Source organism: Hippocampus guttulatus, chromosome 20, assembly GCF_054856545.1.
Source record: "Hippocampus guttulatus isolate MCC_2025c chromosome 20, RoL_Hgut_1.0, whole genome shotgun sequence".
Lineage (NCBI taxonomy): Eukaryota > Metazoa > Chordata > Actinopteri > Syngnathiformes > Syngnathidae > Hippocampus > Hippocampus guttulatus.
Window position 1 is genome coordinate 10,462,603 of NC_141280.1, and position 11,337 is coordinate 10,473,939.

At 42.5% G+C, this 11,337-nt stretch overlaps 1 protein-coding gene across 1 annotated transcript; it reads right to left on the bottom strand.

Moving 5' to 3' along the window:
• Window positions 1-6,417: 6,417 nt before the first annotated feature.
• gjd2b (gap junction protein delta 2b) lies at window positions 6,418-10,648 on the bottom strand. The gene is given in 3 exon segments (XM_086101121.1): window positions 6,418-7,998; window positions 8,001-8,206; window positions 10,120-10,648. Coding segments are annotated over 3 exon segments (906 nt in total). The 5' UTR covers window positions 10,191-10,648; the 3' UTR covers window positions 6,418-7,369.
• Between the last annotated feature and the right edge of the window lie 689 nt (window positions 10,649-11,337).

Genomic DNA, 11,337 nt, shown 5'->3' on the forward strand with positions numbered 1-11,337 from the left:
ATCGGCGCATATGTGCCCCAATTGTTGGATCGTCGACAAAATGTCAGACCATGAACCAGTCCGTGGCAGAAAAAAAAGGTTGGCGACCATCACCCCCTCTCCAACCACCACATTACCAGACCTCAAAAGGCATAGTATGCCCAGTGTTCCGCACTCCGGTGAAAGCTGCGTACAAAGGTGCCTTAGCAGTGCTAGCTAGCATGGCTAGCATGTGTACAAACGTAGTAAAGTACTATTTTTATTTGAACAGAGTTGCTATTGTTTTCCAAAAATCTTTATAGCACCTTGAAGAAATGAGAAAATTCATTCATTCATTCATCTTCCGTACCGCTTGATCCTCACGAGGGTCGCGGGGGGGGGGGGGGGGGGGGCTGGAGCCTATCCCAGCTGTCTCCGGGCAGTAGGCGGGGGACACCCTGAATCGGTTGCCAGCCAATCGCAGGGCACACAGAGACGAACAACCATCCGCGCTCACACTCACACCTAGGGACGGACAATTTAGAGTGTTCAAACAGCCTGCCACGCATGTTTTCGGAATGTGGGAGGAAACCGGAGCACCCGGGGAAAACCCACGCAGGCCCGGGGAGAACATGCAAACTCCACACAGGGAGGCCGGAGCTGGAATCGAACCCGGTACCTCTGCACTGTGAAGCCGACGTGCTAACCACTGGACTACCGGGCCGCCCGAAATGAGAAAAGACTATGCTATATTTGCTTTAATATGTTCATGTTAAGTTGACAACTGTTTTTGCCAATTAAAACACTGTATGGAATAATGAACAGCCATTCGCAATAATAACTCCAATTTCTCATGTTGGTTTAATGCAGTGTTTCTCAAATAGTGGGGCGCGCTCCCCTGGGGGAGGGGGGTAAGGCTCCATCAAGGTGGGAGCGTTTGACCTCGGGGAACATGCTTTTTTATTTTTTTACTGTCCTAAAATAACGTGCAGTTGCTCCTCCACTACGTTAGGGGGCAGTGGCGCTCTCATTGGCAGAGTTTGCGCAGGGAGCATTCTAAGGGAGGAAATAAGATGAGGCGTATGTAGCGCGGCAGACAAGGAAAGATCGGTGAGCTTACTGTGTCTAAAAATGTTGGTTGCGGACATGAAGCTTAATAAATAAATTAAAATTAATTAAAAGCGCCACTTAAAGACATTACACCCCAATCACGCTGATAAGCTGATAGTTTTTTTTCCAGTCAAAACGTGCCGAATATTGCCAACAATCATGCCGCTTTGTGACTGCTACTTCAGTAAACTGAAATACAGGTCCCGGCTACACATTGAGCAGGAGCTGAGAGTTGCTGTAATGTAATATCTTTCTATCCCAAATAAATGAGTACAAGTTTGGGGAGACCAATCTTAACAGAAAAATTTAGGTTGCTATAAATTTTAGCATTTGACAGCAAATGCATAATTCTCAAAAGAACAGGATGAACTTATGTCTGACACCCAATGTTTCATTGCAAACGACTTTTTAAGAGTTGTGTAGTTGATATAGAACAATATCAGCTGTCTCTCGGAGTCGGGGCCCCCCTGCCAGTGCCGCTCAACACACAACAAGCTGGGGAGAAGACGCAAGGAGGCAGGAGAGGGGAAGAAAGCGTCCGTCGAGAACGGGTCGCTAATTAATGGATGTAGGGAAACGCTGTTGCCCTTTGCGACATATGAACAACTGCGCAGCAATTTTTGTTTTTTTTCCCACTCGGGCCATACCACACAGCCCACGCCTGATACTGGGGCACAGCTCCTTAATACTCAGTAAAAGGTGTCTGGCGGCGCCACCGCTTCTGTCATCATGAATATTGGTTCGAAATATAGAATACAGAGCAATATACATTTCCCAAATGCTGTCAGGACGTTGACAACACAAGGCAGTGAGAATGAGCAGCAACAAAAGTATTGCGGCATTGGTACGCAAGCCTCTACAAACTACAAATGAGAGCAAAACTCAACTAAGCAGACCCTCAATCTTTTGCCTCTAACTGTACTTCACATAATCTGAACTAGTGAGGTGAAAGCGACCGATCTGAAAGATACAAAGCTGACATTCCGTCCTATCAACCTGATACATATTGATATTAACCCTTTCCGGGACAGCGGTTACTACAGTGGACAGTTTACCATGTTATCAGGTTAAAGGGTTCAACCTAAATATTGTGAGATGACCACATGCTAACCGACCTTTTAGACTGGGAGTACCTCATTAAACAGGATATAAAAAAAACTTTGCACTCAGGAAGAGACAAACAGCAGGTTACTGATAGCCATTATGATTCACTGGGCTTCTTTGGTTTTGGTACAGTGGGTGTTTTTGGTGGACACATTCAGGTGTCAGCATATTGCACCCTGGCGTGTCACAATAGATATTTCAACATTGCGACAGTCTGTCACATCGAGAAGTGACCTCCAAACCAGTGCATCAACGGCGTGACAAGTGATGTCACATGCTGTGACGGTGAAATGAGGACAAAGCTAGGCAAACAGATGAACAAATACACGACACACAACACCAGTGCGTGAACAGGACACAGGCGAGTACGGCATCTAGAATAGCTGGATGTGAACCTGAACCGTTTTGTCAAATATTCCCTCGACCTTGTTCTTTCTCTTTGGTGGCTTGTTCTAGAATTAAAAAGAAAAACAAACACAAAATAATAACAATAATATTATTATTATTATTATTATTATTAAATAATTATATATATATACAGTATATATATATATATAATCAATAAATAAATACATTAATTAATTTATAAAAAAAATAATTCTCACACTGTATAGTTATACCCTCACCTAAACTGAGGCCTTGAAAAACACATTCAATCTACTAAAGCAAATCTCCAAACACGAGCATCTACGACACTGCAAGAAGTGCACGATTTACTGTGGTTTGTTGTGATTTGATTGTATATAATATAGATTGATCTTTTATCACGTGAGGAAATATATATACTAGCAATGATGAAGATCAGTATCAAATAGGACAAATTAAAACGGTACGGGCTAAAAACACACACCAACAAGACTCGAAGTAGAATAGATATGCATCTCAGACAATCGATTGTATCCAGGCTTGTCCAAATGGCAATGCTGAGCAGTCATATCATGACTCAAAGCATATACATATACTGTAGATATTAAATCAGGATCATAGTCAGATCGAGACACTCATATGTCATGATCCTGTTTTTGTGTGTCTAGCAGGTGGCAGTGAGGGCCTTTCCTTCAGTGTGCTCACCTGCTGCCCATGATCACTAGCCATGTATTCAAAATGGTCAGATTATTGAACCTTATTGCTGCTCTTGCTCAAGTGTTTGTTTTCTAGATCTCTCGCTCTCGTCATTGTCGTACTTGTTCTCTTAGTTCCACGTTTTTGTAAGTATAGTCTTTGTAGGTATAGTCGTCGTTTAGTTATTTGATCTTGCTTTTCTTCTGTCGATTAAACTGGACTCTTGTCATTTCGTTTGGTATTCGCAGGCTAATTATTTCCTTGCCTGTTGCAAGTGTTTTGTTTTTCCTCGTTATTGTTAACCATCAATTTCTGTTCATACTTTGTTTCTGGGCTTTTTTGTGAATAAATATTTTTGTTGCAGTTTTTGTTTGGTGTCTACGTTCAGTTCGTTTTCGAACTGTGACCATATGAGCCAACGCGACACCTCTGTGAACACAGCCAAATACTTGCTCTAGCACTTAAGCCCCAACTGGACCTGATTATGCAGGACCCTGACCTTTCCAGGACCATCAGTCAGGGACATTCACAGGGACACATTGGCGTGGAATGTGTTGCCGGGGAGTGGGGAGCCCCCCACCATTTATCCTCTGATGGATCGCGACATCAATCTTGTCCTCATCTGTTTGTGCATCAAGTGACATTGTATCCACTGACTTAAAGGTATCGCAAATCTTTTCGTTATTAGTAACTTTATCCCAGGTGCTTCATCAATACCGTTACTATGACTAAATACTTTTTCCTACCGTTCGGAGGAAAGAGACATTTGCTGAGATTAGCAGTGAAGTGATAACGTTTTATTGTTTGACCCTGAGACACTTATAAGGGGCCACTGCTCCTTGCAACATCGTCAGCAAAATCACATTTATAGGTGGGGTGTGAAGCCTTCACGGACAATGTTGCTTGACTGGCAAAATCTAGCTCAGCGGAGGATGGAGAACTTGATGGTCAGTTATTTTAGCAGAATGATTGGAAAAGAGATATAAATGAGAACGTTTTTATTGTAGCTGAGTATATTGAAGCATAATTTCTACTCTAGGGTGGTCTTGTGTTGATAAATGTTGTTGTTGTGTTGTTTTTCTTTAGTTATAATAATAAATTGGATTTATAAAGGCACCGGAAAGTGGAACATTTAGCCTCAACCAGAAAATTGAATGAACTAGATGTAAAATCGTTCCATTCCCAAATAAATTATTACCAAGCAGACAGAAACATGAGGTAGGTATGAGACAATTGATTATTATGAATGCAGTCGCGTCAAATGAAGTGAGCATGGTCCTAATGTAGCCAAAGGGAAAAGCCACTCGACGAGATTTTAAACAGTTAAATTGGTGCCGTTGTTAAATCCAGCTTCTTTCATTTTAGGCAACTGGCTAAAGTCAAGCCTCTCCTTTGTCAAGAGCACTTTGAAACAGGAATTCATGCCTTCGTTACATCCCGTCTGGATTACAGTAATGCACTTTACTTTGGAGTCACTCAATCCTCCATGAAGCCTCTCCAGTTGGGCCAGAATGCTGCTCCTTGCCTCTTGACTGGTACTCGTAAGAGGGAGTACAGTTGAGTTGAGAGTTAATTCAGATGGCTTTCTCATTTTCACATTGAAGCCACTATTGTAATTTGCCTTTGCCTGCTCGAAACAGTTTCGACAAACACTTGACATTCGGATTCGTGACGTAAAATCTTGTCAAATCAGACATCTGGCGCGTCATGTCAGAATCATATGGATCCAATAGCCAAACCTTCTTTTTGTGGTCCACTTGTCGTCTTCTGTCCCATAACATCTGGATATTTAATCTGGATTAAGGGAGCTCGATTAATGCACCCGTGAAATACACTAACGTCAAATAGGTCAGACCTCATTGTGTGTAGATCACGTGTAATTCAGTGTCCGAGCTAAATGTCATCAGTATTTAGCACTGTTCTGTTCAGTCGTGGATTTTGTGATTGGCAGTTATAGTTAATATAGCTAATAGTTTTCGTCCAGTTTTAGTAGACGAAAATACAAAAAGATTTTGATGAATAAAAACAATAATAATGTTATACATTAATTCTTTATGAAGAATTTAATAATTGGGACAAATCACTTTCATGTTAAGAAAAAAATATCCTAAACTCTCAAATAAGCAAAACGAATATTGGGGGATGAGATCTTGCCCCAAGTGGAGGATTTTAAGTATCTTGGGGTCTCGTTCATGAGTGAGGGCAGGAGGGAGCGGGAGATCGACGGTGGATCACTGCAGCGTCGATTGTGATGCGGACTTGCTATCGGTCTGTCATGGCTAAAAACGAACTGAGCCAAAAGGCGAAGGTTGTGACCGAAAGAACAAGATCATGGATACAAGCAGCTGAAATGAGTTTCCTCAGCAGGGTCTCTAGGCTCTCCCTTATAAGAAGGTGAGAAGCTCGGTCATCCTGGAGGGGCTCAAAGTCAAGCCACTTCTCCTTCACGTCAAGAGGAGCCAGATGAGGTGTCCCGGGCATCTGATTAGGATGCCTCCTGGATGCCTCCCTGGTGAGTTGTTCCGGGCATATCCCACCGGCAGGAGGCCCAGGGGACGACCCAGGACACGCTGGAGAGACTATATCTCCCAGCTGGCCTGGGAACGCCTCGGGATCCCCCGGGAAGAGCTGGAAGAAGTGGCTGGGGAGAGTGAAGTCTGGGCTTCCCTGCTAAAGCTGCTGCCCCCGCGGCCCGAAGCGGAAGAAAATGGATGGATGGAAATACTGATGACTTTAAAAGGGGGACTACCACCCTGGTCTGCAAATTCAGAGGCACTGTCCCATGTCGACCAGGACAGCCCCGCACCGTCCAGGGATTTTTGGAAGTCCAAGCGGATCTCACCCACCACCATTTATCACCATGATAAATTCAACGCAAGAACAAGTGTTGTTCAAGACAGAGGACAGTTTTGGCTCTCGCTCTTGTGGCGTACTCAGACATGTTTGAATTAGTTCCGATGAGCTGTTCTCAACCTGAGTGAGCCCCAGTTTTTGAGTCAAGGGCTTGTCAACTCAGAATTCAGGTGAAAGCTAAGAGCAGGCTTGAGAAATGAAATTGCGGTGATATTAGATTAGAGGTGATAAAAATATAGAAATCGGGCAAAAGCATTGAATTGCAAATCAATCTTGTCAGATGATGCCAAAATCAAACACATTTTAATCGTTCATAGGGCTCATTTTTATTAAATATGTTGAAAATACACAATTTTGACCCATGATCAAAACCCACGACATCATTATTTTTCTTCCATTTTCAAATGTAAACACACAAACACATAAGCAAACAATCATTCATACAAACATTCCAACGCTTGGACACTTTAGTTTTTTGTTTTAACCCAAACATGCATATTTTTGGGGGACATGGTAGAAAAACAAAGTACTTGGAGGAAACCCATGCGAGCTTTTTTAATTGAGACTCCTTTGAAAAAATATTTTGTGGGTTGACCACAAAATGTGTCATCGACATCTCTGAATAGGTATGTACTGTACATTGCGTGTTGTATAATAGAAGTTATACCAATATGCTGTGTTTACAATATACTGTACATGTATGGCACTTAATAAATAAATAAATAAATAAATAAATATGGCGCTTAGGTGTCATTAAAAAAATGGAGGGAGACCTCCAGATAAGGCCTGTGGTGCAAGCCCAGGTGTCCAGAGCAAAGAAGTGAGTGTGTGAGGGTGTGTGTGTGTTAACTATTCATCATCTAATGTGTATACTGTATAATGTCTGTCCTTTCTGTGTTTTGTTTACAAATATATTTGTTTATATTTTTAAGATGCACTTCACAAATATGGAACCATCACCGGCAGAGCTTCATCATTCCACTCAAACCATTCATGTCCATTTCGTTCCCAAAAAAGTACATTTCTACATGCGTACATCCAACTACGACAAATATTGATGAGCTATGTCGGCCATCTCGTGGCACAGTACAGTCCAAGACAAAAGTCATATGAAAGTGTGTGAAACATATTGGCATGGGAATAATGCCACCAATGGTCATCTTAAAGTATGATTTATTTTATTTTATTTTTTGGTAATTTGTTTCAGCTTAATATATAAGTTACTCTAGTTTCTACACAGCTGTCCTGCAGTGTTTTTTTTTTTTTTTTGTGTTACACATATTTATACATATGCAGAGTCACTGGATTGAGTGCGTCCAAAATTGGGCATACTCATCCTTGGCAAGTCTTTGTTGCGGATTTCATAAATAGACTTCCTCCTGGCTCGCACTCCTCTAACGGCAGCTTTGATCTTCCGCCACCCGAGATGGTTGAGCTCTGCTAAGTTGAACACCACACAAATTCCACTGACTGCAAACATGAAGACCAAAAACACCGTCTTCTCGGTTGGCCTGGAAACATAACACTCGACGTCTTTGATGCAAGGGTATCGATCGCACTCATACACAGCAGGGACGTTGAATCCATAAAGGAAATATTGACCCACAAGAAATCCGATCTCCAGTGCATTTCTGAACACCACCTGAATGATGTAGAACCTGGATATGCCTTCCTGTCTTCTCATTTTGGACTTAGTCGTACGCATGACTGAATTGGGGGCATCCTTGACCTCAAGGCAATCAGGTTCTGCCTCCTTGTTGGTGTTCTCTGTGTTCTGTAGCACGCCATTAACAATCGCATTCTTGATCTTCTTGCTGTCGTCTCTTTTCGTGTCCTGCTCCTTGTCCAGTGAGAGGTAAACTGTGGAGTAGCGTCGCTCCTTCTGCTTGGCAGACTGGTGGACAGAGTAGGAAAGCAAAGGCTGGGGCAGCAGACCATAATGATCTGGAACACCCAGTACCTGATGTGAGAGATGGGGAAGGCTTTGTCGTAACAAGCCTGGTTACAGCCTGGCTGTAAGGTGTTACATACAAACATGGACTGCTCATCGTTGTACACTGTCTCTCCAACTATTGCCACGATCAGAATGCGAAAAATCACCACCACGGTCAGCAGGATCCTGAGGAGACAGACAGTCATTCAACACATATTGTATAATTAACTTTTTTTGTGTGTTTTTTGGTCACAGTCTACATTGCTATCCATACATTTTAATGCTTTAAATGGTGTGTTTGTATTGACAGTGGATTAAAAAAAATGTTGACGTTTGCTTGTTCAAATGACAGGTTTCTGTTGCCAAACAAAATTGGAGTCAGCACACCTTTAAAAGTGCTCCAGTTTCTCCCCAAATAAAGTTCAGCTGTTCTCATAGGCTTTCCTTGTCAAAAGGATGGTGCATGGCCGTGGCAACGTCGTGCTTTGGCGCTGTTTTTTCTTCGGATGGAACAAGGGTTGAAATAGTTTTGGAATTTTAATTAGTTTTCATTTTCCCTTGACTTTTATGTTTTTTTTGTTTTGTTTTTTTACATTCAGTTAGCTTTATTCGTTTTTAGAACGGATTTCTAACTTTTTTAATGCTTTATTGCACTTTTGTTTTGATTAGTTTTGGTATTATTATTTTTTTAATTATATGAAGTATTTTTACGATTGCAAAAAAAAAAAAAAGGTCAGAATACCGGTAAGTATAGTGTAATAATGAAAATTAAATTACAATCCACAAATGACTGTTCAACCTTGCTTCTTCTGTATGGCTGCACAGTAATATTAAAATAATACCAGGGGTGGCACACGTGCCTTTTGATGCGCCCTTTAGTGTTTTTTATCACATATGTTTTCACATCCCTGATTTTTTTTTTTTGTTTGTTTGTTTTGCAATGGGTGTTGACCTATCTGAGCATGTGTTGCTTATCAGTAGCAACCCATCAAAGAGTAACATGAACGACAATATGCAAGTGAGCATGGGTGCACTCTTCGTTGGAAGCACTGTGCCACCTGCTCCACAAGTTGTTTCGTTACCTCCGATTCCGAATGCGACCGGCCACATCACACAGGAAGGCGTGCACACTTTTGCAATCACGATACTTTAGGTGCTCAGTTGTTTCGTTTTAGTTTCCGTCTAGATATGATTTCCATTTTCCTTGTACAGTTCACATGAATAGCGGAAGAAGTTGGAAAACGATGCACGCCCAGAAAATAGTGTGCATCTTTCCGCACCCACATTTTCACATAATTTGGATTGTTTACTTTTGACTTCCCTTCTCCGACAAACTAAAACCTATTCACTTGAGTTGTACAAAGTCATGGTGAAAAAAAAGTTGTTTTTTTCATCTTTGTAAATGTTTTATATACTGCACACATATCAATATTAATTTGTCGTCTGTTCCGGGGGACCCAAATAGTCATTTTTGGTGGGGGGGGGGGGGGGATAATTACATATCATGGTAAATTATGATACATGCCGTGTTTAACAAATGATATAACATCATGACCCAATGTAAGGTTTATGCCAGAGCATTTTTAAATTAAAAAGCATTGGTAATTACATTTGTCTGTATCCAAGAATACATCAGAATATATACACCAAACAAAATTATATTCTAAATGTTGAATACAGTTATTGTGGCCCGTGAATTTGAAAATGTACTGTTTGACAAAAGTCAGACATCAACTGCGAGTCCTTGTGTCGGTTTGATGAAAAACTCCATTGGACAACAAAGGCTATTTATAGAACAGAATTTATTACTATTTGAGCTGGCGCAGCTAAGATGAAAAGAAATCTGACTCCTTATCAATGGCGAGCTCTCTGATCTGTTCATGTCAATGTTAAGGATGCTGTCCACCACTGAAATAGCGTCACTTGTCACTTTGTAGTCCTTGGAGATGTTAACTTTCATTTGTCATTTATTTCAACTACCTCTCCACCCGACATTTTTTTTACAGATTTTAACGTTATATTAATCACTAAGACATAACTTTTTTTTTCAACCGCATGTGTTCAGACACCAAGGTTGATGACTTTCACTAAACTCTTACCTTCCGATCATCGTCGAGTGCTGCTGTACTGCCGCCTCCAAGAGACGCTCCAATATGGTCCACTCTCCCATGACTGCTGTTCATTCGGATAAAATCTCACTTAAAACGCGAGAAAAGTATCCGATTGATATCGCATTTTTCCCCCAAGCCACGACACGTGTGGAAATAAATGCTTCGGACGCGACTCGCCCACCCAGAACAGCTGCTACGTGCAGGCTTTGTGCGAGTGAGCTCGTCTCCCCCTCGGTGAATAGCGTCTGCAGGCTTAGTTTCTGCGCGCACTTAAAAGGACGATTGCGAGCGAGTTAATTCCGGTTTAAGTAGACTTCTCGGCGTCACGCGCACGTTCGACAGTCGGCGGGAGAGGTCGAGGACGCACGCTTGTGGAGTGGAAACCTAAGCATCCTTTTAGCGGCTTCCCTCTGCTTGGGTCAGTGGGTGAGACGAGTGAGAAGATGCGCATATCTGCACGCTTGTGTGTAAATCAGGCAGTGTGGGCAACTGGCGGCCCGCGGTCCGACGACACTGAGTGGTCCCTTGATTAATATCCATCTAGCCATCAATTTTTCTGATCCGCTTTATCCTCACAAGGGTCGCGGGGAGGGGGAGGGGGGAGTAGCCTCTCCCAGCTGTCTTCGGGCAGTAGGTGGGAGACACCCCGAACCGGCTGCCAGCCAATCGCAGGGCAGACAAAGACGAACAACCATCCGCGTTCATACTCACACCAAGGGACAATTTAGAGTGTTCAATCAGCCTGCCATGCATATTTTTGGAATGTGGGAGGAAACCGGAGTACCCGGAGAAAACCCACACAGGCATGGGGAGAACCTGCAAACTCCACACAGGAAGGCACTTTGAGTTGAACACGCTAACCACTCGATTACCGGGTCGCCCCCTTGATTATTAATAATACATACTTTTTTTTTTGACCCCCCCACCCCCCACCCCCAAAAAAGTTTCAAAAAATGCAGATAAACATTCAATATGCTTTTTCACAAATAGGGAAATAGGGGGAAATAGGAGTGACACACCTCATGGACAAACTGAATGGCGATCGGCTCCCACAAATGTAGATACAAACAAAATCTGTAATATTTTTTATTTAGCGCCCCGGTGGCCCAGTGGTTAGTGCTTCGACCTCACACTGCAGAGGTACCGAGTTCAATTCCAGCTCCGGTCTCCCTGTGTGGACTTTGCATGTTCTCCCCGGGCCTGCGT